Genomic DNA, 20,289 nt, shown 5'->3' with positions numbered 1-20,289 from the left:
ACATACATTCAAAATGGGGTTTTCCTGCTTAAAGATGAGATTTTCCATGTCTCCCATGGGGTTTTTCTTCTATTTTCAACTTTGCCAGTTTCCTTTCCACTCAGCCCCTTAGCTGTGATTTTCTGCAACCTGTTGCAAAGCTTAATTCCTGCAGCCTTTGCTGCAGCTTCTGGGCTCTTTCAAGCCTCTTCCTTTTCCAGCTTTTCTGGTTTCTCTTCCACATAGCCCTTTGGCTGTGATTTTCTGCAATCTTTGTCACAAGAGTTAGCTCCTGCAGCCTTTGCTGCCTATTTCCGGGGTCTTTCTGGCCTCTTTATTTTTCAGCTTTTCACTCCGTCTCTCTCCGCAATTTCTGTGGGTCCTTGGACTGCCTGTCCTCACGTCAGGGGGTCACCATGTATTACATTAATAATTCCTGTGATGTTTGTATGTCTGAGACATGACACATGACAAACTCCCGTTGGTTATCAGCAAACAGCACAATTTATTGTCCAGGGCTTTCTTTTACAGCTCATTCAAAACTCTCGGGTCGAGACATGTCATTGGTCTATCCGTTTGCCCTCAGACCCTGATCCAATAAAGATGCCTGCATCCTAGGAGAGCTCCCATTGGCTATGAGCTTCTGTCAGTCAGCCCAGAGGCTGCTTCATGGACCTGAGCTGGACTGCTTATTATAACTTGATGAATGCTATTGAAACATTCCAGCATTATTTTGTGTCTGCTATTACAGCCCTTGGAGTACCTGTCTCCATAAAGACCGATAATGGGCCAACCTATACATCCAAATGGATGGCTGACTTTTTTAATTTGTGGGGGATGCGTCATGTCGCGGGTATTCCACATTCCCCTACAGGTCAAGCCATTGTGGAAGGGGCCCATCGCACTCTCAAGTCCATGATGGTAAAACAAAAAAGACGGAGTGCAGGAATGGAATATACCTCCCACAAAAGACTGCAGAAAGCCCTATATGTTGTCAATTTTTTGAATTGCATTCAGAACAACCAAAATCTCATCCAACAACGTTTAGGTGAATCACAGGCTCACTTAGAAAAAGCTAAGGTACTTGTTAGGAATCTTGAAATTGAAAAATGGGAAGGCCCCTTCCCACTGATAACCTGGGGGTGAGGATATGCTTGTGTTTCCACAGATTCCAGACCAAGATGGGTACCTGCAAGAGTGGTCCAACCAGCCTTGGATACCCCAGCTTCATAATCAGCTTGTGGGAAAGATAAACTCTTGTGAAGTCATGTTTCTAACTGATTTTAATAAAGTTTTTAGGCAATTTTATAGGTATTTTAGGGAAACCATCTCAGTCAAGGCTTGAGGCTCTGGCCAAGCCCTAACCCTGGCTGACTGGGGATTATACCATCAAACCTAGGTGTTTCTGCCCTAAAAGTGTAATCAAGTCACTTTGACTTGCTAATCTGATCTTATAAAAGCTGGACCCCCTCTCAAGGTAAACTTGGAAGTCCTCCCTGGGAAAGGCTCTCTGAGTCTTCACTGTGAAATGGGACTCTACAGCAATTGCAGACTCTGGGTGATGTTAAAGTTTTTAGACAATTTTAAGTTGTTTTTCAAGGTTCTATCTGTTTAATCACTGTCACCATTAATGGGAAGGATATGTGTGTGGTTACCAGTTATTGGGTGTTTTCATTTATCCCCTTATTCATAGGAAAGATACTGCTTTTGTGAGGAATGGAGCTTGTTTGGTTCAGACAGTGGGCCAAACATATTCTTAATGTTAGAAGTGTTTTGTTTTATGATTCCTGTTTGTATAAAACATAAAAGAGGGAGTTGTAGGAAGAGGTGGGATGGAATTGAGCTGAAGGCTGTGGGATGCATCTGCAGAAGCACATGGCAACACAGAGAGGCTTGTCTCTGACATTGGGGGGGAAGGAGGTGTCATGCGGCAGACCCCTACAGAGAGGACCCTGCAGGAAGCTGACTGACAGGTAAACAGCACATGATCACCCCTTAGAAGGACAATTAGAACATGTGTTGCTGACGTGGTAAAATGGAATAGGTCACATAGTGAGAATTACCATGTAAGGAAATACTGTGCACTGAAAAAGTGTATAAAACCAGCTTGTTTCTTTGAAGAAATGATTCAGATTCCCTGTTGGTCTGAATCTGCACCTCAGTCTCTCATACCTGCCCTGCCTGGCTGTGAGCCAACAGCATCCCTGCCAGCTGTGGCCATAACTACACCAAAGGGGAAAGTGCTTGACAGCCAACAAAAGGCTGTTATTTGGTTTCTGTTTTTTTCTGTTTGTTGCTGCTGTTGTTTGTTTGCCTTGTTATACATATATACATTCTACTCAAGAACTGTTATTCCTTTTCTCATATACTTGACTGAAAGCCCCGTAATTTAAAAGTTATATTAATTTGGAGGCAAGGGAGTTATATTTTCTTTTCCAAGGGAGGTTCCTGCCTACCTTAGCAGACAGCTGTCTTTCAAACCAAGACAGGCTGGAACTGAGTTTTCTTTTTGGTTCCAGACCTGCCATGAAAACATAACCCTGGCCAGTCTAGGAGCTCACTTCTCACTCTGGACAGGAGGGAGGGTGGTTGATTGTCACTTAGGATGACATTGGACTTGGCAATTCCAGTAGGACTGATAAGGCCACTTGTTTATTTACAACTAAAGCCACAAAAGGACTTAATATGAGACAACAATCCTGTATCTGTATACTCCCTGCTGCCTGCTGGGCTCTTCCAGGGCAGGTTAAGGGATGCAGCCCCCTTCCAGCCCCAGGAGCACATCCAGAGAAGAGATTTGAAGCAGACACATTGTGGGCTGCTTGGCAGAAAATCTGCAGCAGGCAGGGTGGAAACATCTTTGCCATAGAATAGTCTCTGGCCTTGTGGTTAAGGAGAAGCTTTGAAACCTCTCAAGGGAAGAAAATTGAAAATGGGTCTCCTGTGTCTTGGTAGTGTGCTGTGGCCCCCATGCTGTTGGGTTAAGATCGGCACTGTCCCTTTTTACCATAAGGAGATGGTAGAAACCTTAACTGCCCTTGATGCCTTTTTCTCTGGTTCTAGAAATACGAGCCAGACACAGTTAGGGTGAGAAAAAGGGGTTAGCTTTATATAAGGATCCTTAGGTGCACAATTCGTCAGGTGGAAAATGCTGAAGATGCATACCCTGCATAATACATGTACAATTTTTATAGATTTTGCAAATTAGCATCTGAAAAGAGTCCTCAATTAGAAGCACACTTGGTGAAGTCATGCCCCCCAGCTCTAGCACCTTCTAAATCCTCCCCCTCAGATGAGGACTAAACTCTGTTTATAAAAAAATATGTCTTGAAGAGCTGCTCTCAACCTTGGTTTCTAACAAGAAATGAGATAGCATAGGGATCCTCGAATTACTTTTGTCTTTCTACCTAGGAAAATACTGAAGCTAAGTTACAATAATAGGCTACAGAGAAAGAAATATATGTGTAAAGAATACAGAGAATATAGAAAAGAAAAAAAAGGCAAAACTCAAGACAGCACCACCCTTGTGATGGGCCCTTCACAGAAGGATTCTACTGTGGTCTTGTCCACAAGGGTCACAGGATGAAGGAAGAGACGAGAAAGTTGACTCCATGTTTCAGAAGGCTTGATTTATTATTATATGATAGCTATTATATTAAAACTATACTAAAAGAATAGAAGAAAGGATTTCACTAGAAGGCTAAGCTAAGAATAGAAAAGGAATGAATAACAAAGGTCTTCTCTCAGACCGAGACCTGCCGGACAGGTGAACTGTGATTGGCCCGTAATTGGAAACAGCCTGACGAGGCCAATCACAGATTCCCCCTGTTGCATTCCACAGCAGACGATAAGAATTGTTTACAGTTTGTTCCTGAGGCCTCTCAGTTTCTCAGGAGGGGAAAAATCCTAAGGAAAGGATTTTTCATAAAACATGTCGGTGACATTCTACAGGCAGAAGCTTCAAGAACACAAAGTAGAGGAACAGTTCATGTCTGAATAGCATTGGATCTTTGCATTCAAAGCCTGCTAAAAGACTGAGGTCTTCCTGGGCATGCGCAGCACAGCCTACGGAATTGAGATTCCAGTGGGATTAGGAGGTGGCTGCCTCCTACCCAGTTTTCAGGAACATGATTTTGACTTACATGCCTATATTTTCTGCTTAGGATACAAAAGTTCTTTTCTAGTCAGCTCATACAAGCTAAATATCCAAGACAGCTGGTGCACTAGGGGAATAATCTGGGCAAATCTCAAGAAGGGTGAATGCTCAGCTGCCTCAATCCTCATGTCAGCACCAGATATGTGCTAAACTGCCTCTGAGAGCAGTTGTTAACCTCCCAACAAAGCTGAAAACATGCATCACATTTCCTGATACCATCAGCAGAAGCCCTTCCACCACTGCAAGCCCTCAGCAGCTGAGTGTAAACAGTTCCATGTGTCAGGGAAGCAGAATTAAGTAATAAAAATGTGCCATTTGCTTTGGACTTAATTGATGAACACAATGACCAGGTAATAATTCCCACCATCTGTCAACTACTTATGTTTCACACCTCTATTCCAGCTTTCTCTGAATGTTTTGTTGTTTCTGTGATCTGCTGCTAACAAGAAGCTGCATGTGAAGGTGCTTCCCATGAAAAGGCCCGTTTCCTCCACTGGCAGTACATGTAATTTGCAGAAAGCTTTCCCTTGAAAGCTAAGGCACATTTTAAGGCAGATAAATAAGAGAGCTGCAGCCACAATTAGAGCTCTACAATTTCCAGCCATGTAAATATTTGCCATAGTTCAAATATTTTCTTTTTTCCATCTGGGTGAAATTCTCGCTTCAGAGCTATGGGAGATTTCAGCCCTAAACAAGAGATTAAAAAATAGCCTCCTGCTCAAAGCATTTATACAGACAGGCATATTTCTAAACACAGAGTTAAACCCAGACTCTCGTGCCAGGGAGGTGCCTGCACTACTGGCTGCTTGGGAAGTCATTTCCCTTTTTCTTCCCACTCTGTCAAACTTTTCTTTATGAGCCTTTTGCTGGAGCTGGGTTCCACTTTCAGGAAACGTTGTGGTTTTATTGAACCGCTGCTTTGTCAGATTTCCCAGGCAGTTCTAATTGCAAACGCTGCCTAAAACGGAAAAAACCCCAAAACTTTTTACTTTAACAAGTAATTTAATTTTTTTTAATGGTGCAATAAATACCAGTTTTGATTTATAAACATTAATCTCTTCGGTCTCGTCTCCTGGAGATCTGTTAAACGATGTGCTTCTCTATTCTCATCCTAAGCGGCCATCTAGCTGCAGCCCTTGGCCTTGCTCCTGAGTCTGGTTTCAGCTGATTTCTGGTCTCCAAACAAGTGACCTTGAGTTAAGAGTGAACAGACCGTGTGAACCGCGCACAGACACGAGTGCGCTGGCTGATGCGCACACATGTTTTACTTCCACACCTCGGGCTCGCACATGGGCATATGCCGTCCTGACCGGTTCCTCACCCCTCCCGTCGCCGCGCCTTTACCGACGGTCTCTCCGACTCTCTTCGCTCTGCGCGGCGCAGCGCGGCACCTCCGCGGCGCTCCCTGGCCGAAATTTCGCCAGGAATCTCGCGAGAGCAGGCGGCTCTAGATGTTCCCGACGCCTCCTACATTTCCTCTTCCCTGCTACTGTCTGCAGGTGAGGACTTACGGCCGTCAGTGAGCCGTCTTGAGCCGTCTCAATCCGCCCCCATCCGCCCCCATCCTGCTCAGGGTGCCCTGGAGAGGCGATGAGGGGGCAAAGGCTTGAAGTCTCGGTCTGACTCAATATATTTGCCCCTTGGTATTTGCAAGGCTGGTGCGGGGGAGGACGGGTAGGGGTTGGAGATGGCGAGCTTGGGGGTAGCTGTCTGGTGTGAGGTGGAAGCAGGCCCTAGGGAGAGGCTATGGCAGTGGTGATGACTTTTTTAGGACACCTTTGGATTTAATTGTGAAACGACAGTGTAATTCCTGAGCAGCTCCTGTAGTTAGTTATTGGCCGTAAGGTGAACAATCCAGGTTCTGCTTATCAGTGTTAAAAGCTTTAATATGGGGGGTTTAATTGCTTTTTTTTTTTGCAGCTGAGATCCAAAAATGGTGCGCTACTCTCTGGATCCAGACAATCCCACGAAATGTGAGTTGTTTTCGTGAATATTCGAGTAGAACTTGACCAAAGTAATTGAGATTTTAAATCCAGAAGTTCATCCTTTTTTTCTCCTGCAGCATGCAAATCACAGGGATCCAACCTGCGAGTGCATTTCAAGGTAGGCAGTGTGTGCATAGTAAGAAATGCAATTTCGTTTGGTTTTGTTATATTTTGTTGGGCGTTTTTTGGAGGAAGTGTCTCATTCTGTGTCATTACATGGTTACTTAAGGGTGGTAGTGTAGGTTATGGCCTATGTGTGCTTTAGCTGCTTGTAATGGTTTTCATCCACAGGATCAAAAATAAGATGACATGTCCTAAAGAGTTTTCCCTCCAATACAGATAATAAAATACACTAGGAAAACAGTTACAGTGAATTTACCAGAAGGAATGGGGCTAGAGTGAGATGTGACATTTGTTTCATTTGTCTTACTCTGCCTTTCTGGTTCTTTGGAAGGAACATTGGATTCACCTGTTTATGCTGCTGCTCAAGAAGTATGGCAGGGGAGGCATGCGGTGTTTGGCATGAGGGCATAGGTCCCTCTGGAAAAAGTTTAGGTGTGGCAATAAATCCAGGACACGTTTGAGTTAACCATGAAACCAAGCCTGAGCAGATGCTTTTCTGCTCCATGGTGGTACATAAGTCTTGTGAAAAGATATTTCAATTGTCTTGATTTGCTTTTTTACTATGATAAGGTAGGATTATAGTTACTCTCTGACCTGCATTTAATGTCTTAAGCACTAATACTTTACCTTTAATTTTTCTTTCTTTTCTCCCCTTTATAATTCACTTACAGAGATATTTAGATTGTTTCTATCTTGTGTTCTCATCACTTCCTCTGAGGTGCCATATCTGACATTTTAGTAGGAATTTATCCTTCAGGCTTCTGCTTCTTTGGATTAGTGACCAAGGAGGAGCTATGAAAAGTATAACTACTCAAATTTTTTTGTTGGTTGGAAAGATCTAGGCATTAGGTAAAAAACAATAAAGATGTGTTAGAGCTGCAAATTCAGTAATGGCAGTCACACCAAGGATTAGAAAAGTAGGTAGCAAAAAAAAAAAAAAAAAGTGTTCTTAATTATTCTTCATTCTTAATTTAGGTGTGGGGCTTTTTTATGTGTGTGAGTGCTTCCTTCAAATTGAGTTTGTAGCAAAAATAATAGGATCCAGGACAGAGGAGTGGTTTTGCTCACATTGTAACTTGTACAGATGTGTTAAAAACTTCACTGTGCTCTGTATTGCTAGAACACTCGAGAAACTGCCCAGGCCATCAAGGGCATGCACATCCGCAAGGCCACCAAGTACTTAAAGGACATCACCTTGAAGAAGCAATGTGTTCCCTTCCAGCGCTACAACGGGGGAGTCGGTAGATGTGCCCAGGTGAGGTTCAAGATGAAAATGTGAGAAGGATGCTTTTTCTGGTTAAGAGGAAAAGATGAATTTGAGATGGTATGGAGAATAGTGTGTCATTGTTGATTATAACTTTGTATTAAAATATAGAATCATAGGATGTTTTGGGTTGGAAGGGTCCTTAAAGATCATCTAATTCCAGCCCCCCTGCCATGGGCAGGGACACCTTCCACTAGCCCAGGTTGCTCAAGAGGGAGAAAAGTGTTGCTTTTAATTCTAGTACAGCATTGCATCTACTTGCAGTGTCAAGTAATTGATCAAATTTAATTGTTTTGTTATGCAATCTTTATAGAAGGGGATGTAATGGCAAGTTAATGGTGCCTGAAGGGTAAATTGTATTGTACTGGGACAAAAATGGATTAATTGTTGTCTTCTTCCAGGCCAAGCAGTGGGGCTGGACGCAGGGACGCTGGCCCAAGAAGAGTGCAGAGTTCTTGCTGCACATGCTCAAAAATGCAGAGAGCAATGCTGAGCTCAAGGTAGGCTGTGTCAGTATTACTGAATGCAAAGTGTTCATGTCGTGCTGTGTGTCAGCACTCCTGAACTGGGTGTCTCTGACATGGAAAGCCAGGTAATGCCTGCTTTGTCAATGAAACTGAATTGTATCAAGTTGTTGGTATACTCTTTATTTGAATTAGGCTGTGTGTGTTTTTCAAGTTAAAATGGGAGTAATAATTTTTCACAGGGAGATAGTTTGCATGTGGTTATCAACTGTTTAAGTGGTGTTTAGGTCTCCTAAAAACTACAAAACAAAGCAAAATGTGAACTCTTGGTCGGTTTGTATCTTTGTAATATACTTAGTGCTTAATGTAGTAATTTTGATGGCAGTGGTGACTGTCTTACGACGCCTTTGAAGTAACTGTGAAATAATAATTGTCTCTTTCTAAACCATTGGCATAATTTTAAATAAATTGTGATGTGTAGAGGGGAGGTCTCTGTTTTTCTGACTTTGGAGCTTGCTCAGTTCTGTGACACTGCAAAATTAAGCTGTTTTATTTGCCAGCAGTGGTATGTGTCTGGGGGGGGGGTGATTGTTCACAATTTTGTTGTGGAGACTATTTATTTGAAGATAAAAAACAAGTCACAAGTTTTATTCGTCTCCCTGCTAGGGTCTTGATGTGGATTCTCTGGTCATTGAGCACATCCAGGTCAACAAGGCTCCCAAAATGCGCCGACGCACATACAGAGCACATGGTAGGATCAACCCCTACATGAGCTCGCCCTGCCACACCGAGATGATCCTCACTGAGAAGGAGCAGATTGTTCCCAAGCCAGAGGAGGAAGTTGCTCAAAAGAAAAAGGTAGAGCATCATACTCTTAAGTCCTCTTAATTGTCAGCAGCAGGAGAGCTGAGTGTTCATACTTGGCATTTTTCAGGCAGAAGGGTTGCTGTGATGACTATCTTAGGACACCTTTGGAATACCTATGAAAAAAACCTTATAAGTTCTTTCTGAGCAACCTCAATATTTATTGTGAACACCACATTGATAACTTCAGAAAATGATTTTCAGGGGTTTATATAGTACAGGGAGTTTGTTCTTCCCTTCCTCAGTCCATGTGTGTGAAACTGGGATGTGCTGCAATAAAATTGAAATTGTGAGCCTGTAAGCAATGTAGTACTTGTAGGGACACTTATGTATGTACAAATACGATCAGTGAATAATTTTGTAAACATGTAAACAAATTTCTAACAGTTCTCAGTACCTTCAAAAGATAACTGTAAATTTATTTGTAACATGTTTTGAGAAGGTGTTTTCTCATTTTGCCATTTTCTCATTTCTGGGTTTGTTTTTCAGATATCCCAGAAGAAGCTGAAGAAGCAAAAGCTAATGGCCCGGGATTAAATGTGCTCTGCCAGATGTACATAAATAAAATTAGAAAGTTTAGATTTATCCTGTGTGTTTCTCTGCTTTGGCTTCAGCAGGGTGTTGCTGTGGGACAGCCACAGGCAGTGAGCACAGTAGTCGGGAATCTTGTTGTTGCAATGCTGGGGATGTTGTTGACTTACTGCTATTATTCATATATAAAGCGAGATAATTTGGAACACACGCAGGCATTCACTTTCCTTGCCCCAGTGTCCTGGCCCATTCCAGGCGCCTGATGGTGGCTGCGGCCGGGACGCGGTGGCTGGTGGCCACCGCCGGGCGCTAATGCGGCTCCTGGGGGCGGGGCGTCGGCCACATGACGCGAACGCTGCCTTCTATTGGCCGCGAGTGAGTCGGAAGCGTGGGGATTATTTCCGGTGTGGTTGAGGAAGCTGTGGCTGTCGGTAGAAGCGCTGGATTGGTGCCGACGGAGGTGAGTGTGGGGCGGCCTCCCTCAGGGTCCTTTCGTTATCTGCCGCTTCTCTAACCCGGCTGGGGGCTGCCCTTCTATGGGCCCGGAGCGGCTCCGTTTACCGGGAGCGGACGGAGTGAACCCCGAAATGTGATAGCCTATGTGTGTGGGATAGCCTAGGTGTGGAGCTCTTAGGTTTCAACGCGTGTTTGAGTGGAACTTGACCGATTCAGAAAAATACTTGTGCTCCTGCCTTTAATTCAGCGGGGGGGGGGGGGGGAGAAACCCTGCCGCAGTTTTTTTGGGTTTTTTTGTGGTTGTTTTTTTGTTTGGGTTTTTTTTTTTCTTGCTAACCAAGGAACAGAGCATCACCAAATCACAGAAGAAACTTGTGAACGGTATTTCACGCTATTAGGACAGGTGTTATACTTCCAATGGCTTGCTTTTACATCTGGCAGAGGTACAACTTATTTTTTGGTCTGAAATCTTCACACAAACTGGCTGCAGAGACACATACAGTTGGCTCAGAAGGCCAGCCTGGGGTGTTCCCTCCAGCCACATTCTTTAGCTGGTGGACGAATTCACAAGGTATTGCTGTAAACTTTGTATCTAGGAAGTTCTGGCAGAGAAAGTATCTGAATTATCTTTTTGAATGGTTTTAAAGGATTAACTCATTTGTGTTCTTTTGACTGAAGATTTCTCTCTGACTTCATAAAGTAGATCCTGTAAAACTATATTTGAAGCAGCCAAAGCTACACTTGAAAGTAAACTGAAAATCGATATTTTGTTCTTCCAGAGGGCTAAAAATCTTTAGGATAGCTCAAAAAAAAAAAGTCAAACTGATCCCAGATGAAGTGAGCACATCTGTCTCTTCATTCTCCATCTTGGAAAGCTTTTGTTTTGCTTCTTAATGTAAGAATTCAGATAGCAGCCTAGAAAGGTGGAATGTAAAGGGCAAAGTTGCTGCTGTGCAGCAGAGTGTATATATTGCTCAGCAGTGATATATATAATACAATATATATTGCTCATCAGCACTGAGAGGGACAGCTCTAATCCTACTTAACTGCTTCCTCTCCCATTTGAACTTTTCTGCCTCTGTGCTTTGGTTTTCCCCTTTTTTTTTCATCTCAGACTTCAGGCTCCTGTTTTTGAAGAGTTCCTCCTGGTTTGGGGAGAGAGGGAAGGATTAATTTTCTAATAGTTTGGCTAGTTGTATGGGATTGGTGTGGGATCAAGTGATGGAAGTAACCCATATTTTGCTTCTCTCAAATCTTGACTGGGATTCTCTTCCCCTCCCACTGACTTGCCCTTCAGTGATAGCCAGCCATTGGGTAGATTGGAGTCCTGCTGTCTAATTTCACCTTAAATAAAAAGGGAATATGAAAAGCAAACCTTTTGGACCCACTGTTATAATATAGTAAGAAGTGGGCTAATATCTGCAGCTTGCTGCTTAAACTGGTTTTGTGTGGTTTAAGCAAAAACCTTTATTTTCTGAATTTGTTTTTCAGAGTTGCAGCTGTAGAACTGATTAATTAATAGCAAGCTCTTTTTTTGTTAAAATATCAAGAATGTTTTCCTTGTTGAGAACTTTATAAGATTGAAACACAGCGTTTTTGAAACATTAACAGCTTGTCCATAATTTAAGAATCTCTTATGTTTGAATATCAACTAAAATCTTTCTTCATTATTTAAAGACACTTTTTTTAGCTCATGGCATACAAACAGTCATCCTAAGTTATTTTGGTTTTTTCCTCACCAGCTTTGTCACAGAACAAGAGGAAGCTATGGTGTGCATTCCTTGCATTGTCATTCCGGTCCTCCTCTGGGTCTACAAGAAATTCCTGGAACCATATATCTATCCCATTATCGCACCTTTAATTAGGCATGTGTGGCCCAAGAAAGCTGTGCAAGAAACAATAGCCACAAAACAAGGTCGAGGAGGCAGCAGTGGAAATCCACAGGCACCTTCAGCCACGAAAAGAGATCAGGAGGATGAATCTGGAATTTATAAAGTAAGATTAATGCATTTAGCTAACCAGGAAAACTGCAGATAAAGGACCCAGCCATAGTTAAGCAGGAGCACAGCAAAAGAATAAATTGTTGCATGTTTTTAGACAGTTTTGTGGCTATTTTCTTATGAAAGGGAGTTGCTGGTACTAAGCCAACTAGAAATAGTTACTTCAAGACAGCTTCTGGTAGGTCTTGGAAAGATAGGAATTGCACCTGTTTTCTGAAACAGCTTAGGTTTTTTTTTTTTTTTTTTTTTTTTTTTAATGACTGGCTATTCTTTCAGAGAATATAAAAGAGAAGAAAAAATTTGAATAATTGGTACATTACACCAGATACATGAAGCAGAATTAAAAAATCCCCAAAATACACTCTTTAGCCACCTCTGCCTCTTGTAATGGGGAAAAATGTTTAGTGCATCTAAATTGTACATTTATTATTTATCTCTTCTATCAAAATGCAAAGATTTATATATCTTGACTCTGCCCTCGTTCCCCTCCTGAAGTAATAATTATTTGTAAAGCTAAAGGGACACCACCACTTTGGTTTTTGCTGCAGATTTCATAGATCACTAGCCCTGCTTCTAAAAGTAATTTTCATCACCAGCTGTTACTGTTCTGGGTGTGAAGTCCTTTTTTAACATCCCATTTGTCATGCTGTCTTTTATTTGCAGTTTGAAAGCAATGGTGTTGCAATTGGAATTGCCACAAAGAGGTACACAAAAGTTTGTGACAAGAAAATGGATTAAAGGAATTCAGTCCTAAGGATTTTATTCCCTTGTGTCCAATATGAACTGGTGGTATTTCTCCTCTCATGGTGAGACTTTTTTTCTTTGTGTGTTTTAGCTGAATAAAACCCCTTATCACTTACAGGAGAGAGTTTCTTTTGCCACAAAAGTGGCAGTTAGCACATTAATTTAAAATGTTTGAAAAGTCAAGTTCTTCTATTTTCCTCACTGGAGCTGCTTTTCATCTATCATCTATTTGGTGTGATTGGAGTTTATGTTTAATAACTAATAACTTATGAATAAATCTAGCTTTGAAAGGTAAATGTATCTTAGCATCTTGATTTAATTAACTGCTAGTGTACTCTCAGGCTTTCACCTTAAAAGCTATGTCAGTTCTTGACCTTGCTTAAGAATTATGGATTGCATTGTGGTGACAGAAGTGTCATGTTTAAATTATGAAGAGTTTAGATTTTTCACGTGAAATCTGAGGATGAGCTAAAGGAGTTACACTATATGTAAAATTAACTTACTAAAAGCAGAAAGTCTCGATATGATACTTCCATTAATAATTTTCCTGGAAATATTGTGCCATTCTTTCCTGAAGCAAAGCAGCAGAGGCATGATGCAAGAGAATTGTTGCTTTATATTGTGTTGCAGTGGTTTAGAATGCTGCAGTCCTGTCTTTCAAAAAAAACCCCACCCTCCAACTAAAATCTCTTTAACATGCTTGAGGAATTCGAATTATAATAAAACAGGATTTTATTTTAAAATAAGTTACTTCATAAAATTGTTCTTAGGCTTCTGAACTATAAATATATAAAGTGGTAACAAAGTTTTTGAAAACCTGGAGACAGGCTCCAGGCAGAAGGAGACCATAAAACTACTGACTTCATAATAAAGACCAGCTTTGCCTCCTCCTGGGAAGATGCATTCTGCTACTGACCTGCATTCCAATTGTGAAGCGTTTTAGATGTCATTGTGTTTAGTAAGGAATTAAAATTAATTCCTGCTTTGTCCTCTCTGCCAAAACAGAGTGCTCTTTAAAAGATTCAAAACCAAAACCATTTCAGCTGTTTTGGATTGTTATTTAAGATTTATTTTCCCTAAAATCCTACCTAAGATATGCCTTAAAAGGCTGTGCTATTTTCCCATTGTTTTTGATCTCTGTATCATTGGATATTTTGCCCACATTGTTGCAACAAATTGTACCTTTATCAATGAGAACTTCACCTGGTAAAAGGTGGGTGTAATCTTTGCTGGGGTGGATTGGGTTTTCTAAACCAATCAACCCCCATCTCACCCTAAACAATAAGTTCCTCTGCTACCACTACTCTCACAGTTCATGCTCTAAATCTGAAAGCTGGGAATTTTCTAAGGGTCTGGAATGACCTTGCAATGAGAAAGGAGTAAACTGCCTGAGAAAATCACTCCCATGTATTTCAAATGGCTGTAGAAATGGAGATTGATGACAAGTGTGCAGCTGGACAGAAATACATGTTCTGACAGTGTGAGGATATCTGAAAAAAATGTCCCTTCTGCTGTGCTTCCTGTCACTGGGAAGGTAACCTCAGCCACTGTTTCAAAATGTTGGGCATCTCATAAACAGGCCAAAATTTTAGAGTATATTCACCCCTAACAGATGTGAGCACAACAAAAAGTAGAGCAAGAGCTGTACCAGGGCTCCTTCAATTTGTAAATGTATGCAGTCAATGTAGAAAGTGTACATAATTAATTGAGTTATTTAGGATATTATTATACAAGGAAGTACAACAGACTAACATGGAAAATAAAGTGTATAGTAAATTAGACTGTAGGGTGAACTAGGCTTCTAGCAGTGTGCCAGTCAGCACTGTAAACACCGGGCCTACTGAAAAGACTGCAAAAAGCAAACCAGGCAGATAATGTGAGTAAAATTATACCATTTTGTGCTTTCTGGAATGAGGTTTCAGTACTTTTATTAGCTGTAGGTAAATTCTAACTTGAGTATTCTGCATCACGCAATTTTCTTGAATAAGATACTTCATTGGAAGTTCCGACAGATTGGTGTTACAACTCTTCTGTTCCTGTTCTTTTCCAAAAATAGGTCAATAATCCTATTGTGTTGTGAATAGTAAAACAATCAGGTGAAAGCAAAGGAGCTGCCTGAGCCTGATCATCTGCTGGGATGCAAAGAAGTGTACAAAGCCTTGTTTACAAAAAGTAAGTAGACAGAAATTAAAGAAATAATTACGTGAGAGAATATTTGTCCTAGGGTGACAATTTATCACTTCTCTCCAAGGAAATTTTTTCCCGAACTGGTTGGGGGAGGGGCCATGTGGGTTTGCTTTCTGGGGGGGACGGCTTTTGGAGGTTTTCTCCCAAATTAGCCCTAAACCAGGACAAATAATATATATCAAATAAATAGAATTTAACTGAGAAAATTCCCATCTTTTTGTTACTCACTAAAACCAAGATTTACAAAAGGGCTTAGGCACATAATGATGTAGCAGCTTCATTTATACCAAAGACTTTTAGAGAATTGCAGAGTAGGCATCTTTAGGGCTCAAAGTACTTCTGCAAATCTAGTCCTAAGATCTTCAGCACTAAACCTGTCTGGTTTTGTTTAAATACTATTGAGGAAGGATCAAAAAAATCAGTACTTGAAAATAGTTGAAAAATAATTCAGATCAACTAATTTTGAATATATTTTTTATGGGCAGGTCTAAGTGTCATGATACCTTCCATGTGTTGGTTTGCAAAGAGCTGGATGCCAAGGACTTAATTTAAGTACCTGTTTTAAAAACTGCAAGTATAAGCAAAAAATTCTTAAAAGTTGAGAAAGTTTTATGTTGCTGATTATTGCCGTAGGCCTGATTCTGCAAGCAAGGAATTGAACATGATCAGCCCCTAAGGATGTCTAAACTAATAATGAATTCTGCACAAAATTATCTTTATTCAAATGTGTTCATAGAACACATTTAAATTCTCCTCACAAAGCTGATCTAATGTCAGTGTCTTAGTTTAGAAAGACGGGTGTCTGCTAAGGAAGGCAGGAGGCTCCCCTGAAATGGAAAATGTAAAGCCCCTCCCTCTGAATTGCTATAAATTTTAAATTAAGGGTCTCTCAGGCAAAAATATGGGAGCAGGAATAACAGTTCTTTATTAGGGAAGAAAATTAAAAGATTAAATAAACAATGCAGTAAACCAAAACAACACTGTCAGAGTCAGAATACAACCTGACACCCTATTGGTCAGGGTGTTGGTATCAGTCCAATTGAAATGGTGGCTGCACTCCCCCTGGAGTGTCAGGTGTGGTTCTGTTGGAGCAGGGATCCTGTAGAAAGGGTGTAGTCTTCCTCTGAAGATCCAGTGGAAGAGGCAGTTGTTCCTCTGGGAAATCCAGTGGAGAAGCTGTGCTGGTGTTCCAGAATCTCAAGATTATATCTGGGTAGGAATGCTTGGCTCCTCCCTCTGGGCAAAGCATCTCACAATGGAATGCTGTAGTTCTTATCAGTCATGCAGTGACATTCGATAGCCTATTATCAGCAGATGTCTCCCCCCAGGGAGGATTAGTTGTGGAAGAAATAAGGAAAACTGCCCACTTAACAGAAGACTACTGCCATACAGATGGAAAATGGAATACAATTTGCTTGGCAATCCAGGACAGACAGTAGTACAATTTGTTGTTATTACTGAAATATAGCAATCACACCCCAGCCTTCTGGGAGCTTTTGGGCATGCCGCTAAGGTTCAGTCCTTGGAGTAATTTCTTCTTGATCTTTGTACAATGCAGAATTTTATTGCTGAAAGAACAGTTATTTCAGAGGCTGCAGGTAAAGGAAATGAAGAAAAAAATAATTTACACTTAGATTAACTAAATCTGCATTCAATGAGAAGGAAATCTGTTTCATTAATCTACCTAAGACATGAAAGTAGGGATTATCTTCCTTGTGCAGTTTTCTAATTCTTCCAGCCACTCCCAACTGAAAATCAGCTAGTTTCATTGGGGGCCCAACTGAAATGCCTCTTTGCTTCCAGGTGGGGTTGTTTGAAATTATACAACCGTCCTAATTAATTTTTCTAATTAATTGTTTCATTAACTTTTAAATTAATTGTTTTAATCATAATCAGTTTATTAGTCTTAAGGAGTGTAATTTTCCACTTTAGCCAGCATGTAGCTAAGCTTTTCTCACAGAGTGCTATTGTTATAGTGTGGTTATTAGATTACCAAAACTTTAGGTTTTGCTAAACTAACCCTGATAAACTTCAATGAACAAAGCCTGGGGGAGCTTAAGTGTGAACACCTGGAATCCAGAATATATAGCCCTCCAAGGATATGTTGAGGTAACCGGAAGAAAAAGAAGAGACTAACAAAGACAATTCATTATCTGCTGGAGACTCCCTGTCTGGGAAAAATATAATAAAAAGAGGGAAAAATGTGGACTAATTAGCATGAGAAGTGAGAAATCAATAACCAATAGAAGACAGAATACTAATTAATGAAGAGAATTATGTAATTTAGAACCACTGAACAATAATTTCTTTGCTTGCTAAAAATGTATAAATAATTGAAAAGTTTTGAAAGTCGTGTGCATGTAGGTGGATCCATTCCTATGCACCCTTATTCCAGCTTCCTTCTGGGCACTTTTGCCCCCAAGCAGGCAGAACGGGGCTGGATAGCTCAGTCCTTTGGGGACGGACTGTCTGAGTACCCAAGCCGCTCTTAGCCGCAGGCAACCTTATCAAGCTTAAGGGATATCAGCTCTTTAGTGAATATCAGCTCTTTTATGATTTCAGCTCTTTTGCTTGCTAAGGAGCCCAGGCTGGCCATGAGGTAGACGTGAGAGAGGAGAAGATGCGTCCTGGCGTTCCACAGCAATGGTTTTATTGGGCGTCTGTGAAGGGTTCCAGTGATGGCTCTTCTAACCAGAATGGGCTAAAACAGCCCATTACATAGGGCAAGAAGGGATCAGAAATTGTGCAATAGCAGGGGTTAAGGAGAAGTGACCTATGGGGTTATAGAGAGATAAGCTGGGGTCCAAAAGGCGGAAGAGAGGGGCTTCTTTTGCTATTTCACCGTGACTTGGCGTTTTGAGCCTCTTCCCTCGATGGGGCCCTAGGAAGCCCAGAGCTTGCTACACACCCTGGCCAGAATAAAGTAATGCCTACTCCCTGTTGCCTTCTGCTATAAGGCAAGGCGACCTGGTTTCAAGGGACAGCACGGCGACCCAAACTGACCAGGGTCACTCGGGCCAATGACGGACGCAGACACCAATGTGGTAGACGGTCAAAAGGCCTTTATTGTCTCATCTCGTAGGGTTTTATAGTCTAGGGAGCTTCACTACGTCAGAGGGGGGTCTGCAGTACTATCTATGGTTAGTAAGGAGTGGAAAGTTACTAGCGTTAGGGGGGCTACATTCCTAGTTACATTCCTAGGGTGATCTCTTATCTCAGGGGATTAAGGGAAAAGGAATCCTGCCGCTTTCTGTCACATCGCGTGATCTTCCGTTCGCCTGTCCCTATCTACCACATCTCCCCCCCCCCCTTTTTCACAAATGAATGAGGTAGTCATAGACATAGGCACTGAAATGAGGTATAAGGTTGTAATTTGACAAGGGAGAGGGGTTTGGTAAACCTGAGTAAGTTTTTGCCAGACAGGTTTAGAAAATCTTGTGACTGGCAGTGTTCCCGGTTGAATTCATAGCATTTGTTGCCGGGCTATGAACAGGATGTTGGCCCATTCTAGACGGGTCTGAACGAATGAGACTAGCTTGTTCAGCAAGCATGGTCTGAAGGTAATAGCTAAAAGTAGCATTGCCAATGGACCTATTAGGGTAGAAATTAGGGTGGTTAGCCATGGTGATTGATTGAACCAGGACTCGAACCAACCCTGTTGGGCTTCCCTGTCTCTCTGTCTCTGAGCCAGTCTGTTTCAGAGTTCTGCCATGGAGTCTCTAACGACTCCCGTGTGGTCCGTGTAGAAGCAACACTCCTCTTTCAAGGCAGCACACAGGCCTCCTTGTTGCATGAACAGGAGGTCCAGTCCTCGCCTGTTCTGCAAGACCACTTCTGAGAGTGAGGAGACTGACTTCTCTAGAAAGGAAATGGATTTCTCGATCCTTTGCAGGTCCTCATCGATGGTCATTTGCAGCTGGGACAGTCCTTGGTGTTGGGTCACTAGGGCTGAGACACCTGTGGCCGTTCCGGCTGCTCCTAGGCCAAGCAGCATTGCGATAGTTATACCTGTCATTATTTCTCTTTTTGTGGAGCCGGCTGGGTTATTGAGAAAGGTGGTAAACTTCTTTGTCTGAGTGGTACAGGACCCTAGGAACAATCAGAACTTGGACACAAAAGTCGTTAGAGTCATTGAATTTGGCAAGGAACACACAGGGACTCACTCCAGATCGCTGGCAAACCCACATCCCAGATGCAGATGGGACTACCCACTTATTGTTCTTCCTGTCGGGCTTGACAACTTTGGTGCAGACATTGCCTTTCCGCCTAGCTAGGGTTGCATTGCCAAAGCATCTGCCCTGGCCTGTGACTTGACTCAGGGTGATTCCTTTGCGGGGGGTGTCCCACCTGCACTGGTGAGGGGCATCGGCTGTGGAGTAACTGAAGGGGGTATTTAAAGCGACTCCTTCGTAAAAGGGGAGTTTAACATCGTAACAAAGCCAGCAGGAGTCGGTTAGGTTCGGGTTGGATCCGTTCAGGGATAGAAAGGTAGCTTCTAGCATGCGAAGGATTGGGTCCGAGTCTGACCCGGCTGAGCGGCCTATCTGGAAGGCTTCCGCATGGCCGGTTGGGATATCGGTGACCTTTGTGGGCAAGGCTTTGGGGTAGGTCGTGTTTCTCCCTTTCTGCACGTTTTTAATCACTTTGTTGGGTCCAACCGCTCGGGGTGCCGACTGTTGGAGCCTGATAATTCGCACATTCACCCTCTCTTTCAACCCTTGAAGGACTACTGTCCACGTTTTGCCTATGGCCCAACTGGGGTGATCTGGCTGCAAAACCGTCATGTTGTAGTCAGAGCATTTCCAAAATTTAGGGATTTTATGACAGTTTCAATAGAAACTTCCCTGGAGGAAGACAGGTGTTTTGCAGCTGGTGGGTGCCCAGGTGAACTGTAAGAATTTGTCGGGCTCTTGTGGCTCCCACCCAGGCCCTGACGGTCTGGCATCTGTAACAATGGTTTCGCAGCCCCAGTGCCTACAATATCCCCACCCTGGCTGATTGCAGTAGCTTTTCCCTGGGTTTGAGGCTGGGCACCAGTAGGATAGGTACATGTGTGTGGCGTGTGGGGAATAGGGGTCTACCTTTGGTCGTCCTGGAAACAGGTCGGTAATGCGAAGCACGAAGGATGGGGCGTTTGGTGTGGTGATTTCTTTGAGCACCTTGTCACTACCAAGGTGTCGCATGACCCACCTGAATGGCTGATGGGGGTAGTGGTCTGGGCTGGCTTGCCCTCTGGCGACAAGCCCCAACAGCAAGAGCACACAGAAACACCGTTGATGCTTGGGTCTCACCCGTGTGGGTCTCTCGGGAGCTGCCTGGAGGCTTGGTGGTCTGTCACTTTCCTCTGGAACGGGGATGTACGCATCACGAGGACGCCCCACAAGCATGTCCTGTAAACAGAAACTCTCAACTCTCATCAGTCTCATTCTGCTCATTGTGACGGTCGGGCTTGATTGACTTAAGTGGACACCACCCGATCTTGCTGTCCTTTTTGACAGCTGCGTACCCTCGCCCCGTGAGCATCAGCCTCCAGCCC

General features: G+C 42.6%; 2 protein-coding genes and 2 non-coding genes across 6 annotated transcripts in view; all 4 read left to right on the top strand.

Annotated features, from left to right (window-relative positions):
* Positions 1–20,289, top strand: part of LOC127060974 (Friend virus susceptibility protein 1-like) — a 1,102,452-nt gene that overhangs the window by 467,107 nt on the left and 615,056 nt on the right. The gene's annotated exons all lie outside the window — the stretch shown is intronic.
* On the top strand, positions 5,512–9,420 carry LOC103815789 (60S ribosomal protein L17-like). Of its 3 annotated transcripts, none has more exons than XM_009089634.4 (7): positions 5,587–5,634; positions 6,056–6,108; positions 6,198–6,238; positions 7,364–7,498; positions 7,909–8,007; positions 8,638–8,829; positions 9,325–9,420. In XM_009089634.4, exons 2-7 carry the CDS (start codon positions 6,069–6,071, stop codon positions 9,370–9,372), a joined length of 555 nt encoding a protein of 184 aa, XP_009087882.1. In that variant the 5' UTR covers positions 5,587–5,634; positions 6,056–6,068; the 3' UTR covers positions 9,373–9,420. The 3 variants fall into 3 exon arrangements, with proteins under 3 accessions (XP_030090341.1, XP_009087882.1, XP_018769044.1); XM_018913499.3 differs by lacking the exon at positions 5,587–5,634 and adding an exon at positions 5,647–5,752; XM_030234481.2 differs by lacking the exon at positions 6,198–6,238 and having other exon boundaries at positions 5,512–5,634.
* On the top strand, positions 5,886–5,954 carry LOC115484881 (small nucleolar RNA SNORD58). Its single transcript, XR_003945615.1, has one exon. It is a non-coding gene; the product is annotated as a small nucleolar RNA SNORD58 (small nucleolar RNA).
* On the top strand, positions 8,915–8,987 carry LOC115484880 (small nucleolar RNA SNORD58). Its single transcript, XR_003945614.1, has one exon. It is a non-coding gene; the product is annotated as a small nucleolar RNA SNORD58 (small nucleolar RNA).

This window comes from Serinus canaria, chromosome W (genome assembly GCF_022539315.1).
Source record: "Serinus canaria isolate serCan28SL12 chromosome W, serCan2020, whole genome shotgun sequence".
NCBI lineage: Eukaryota > Metazoa > Chordata > Aves > Passeriformes > Fringillidae > Serinus > Serinus canaria.
The sequence above is the reverse complement of the archived record's forward strand: the minus strand, read 5'-3'. Positions and strand labels throughout refer to the sequence as shown.

Coding starts and splice junctions, on each gene's coding strand:
- LOC103815789 (XM_009089634.4), top strand. CDS start 6,069: ATGGTGCGCTACTCTCTGGATCCAGACAATCCCACGAAAT. Junction 6,239..7,363: donor ACCTGCGAGTGCATTTCAAG/GTAGGCAGTGTG, acceptor CTGTATTGCTAG/AACACTCGAGAAACTGCCCA. Junction 8,830..9,324: donor AAGTTGCTCAAAAGAAAAAG/GTAGAGCATCAT, acceptor TTTGTTTTTCAG/ATATCCCAGAAGAAGCTGAA.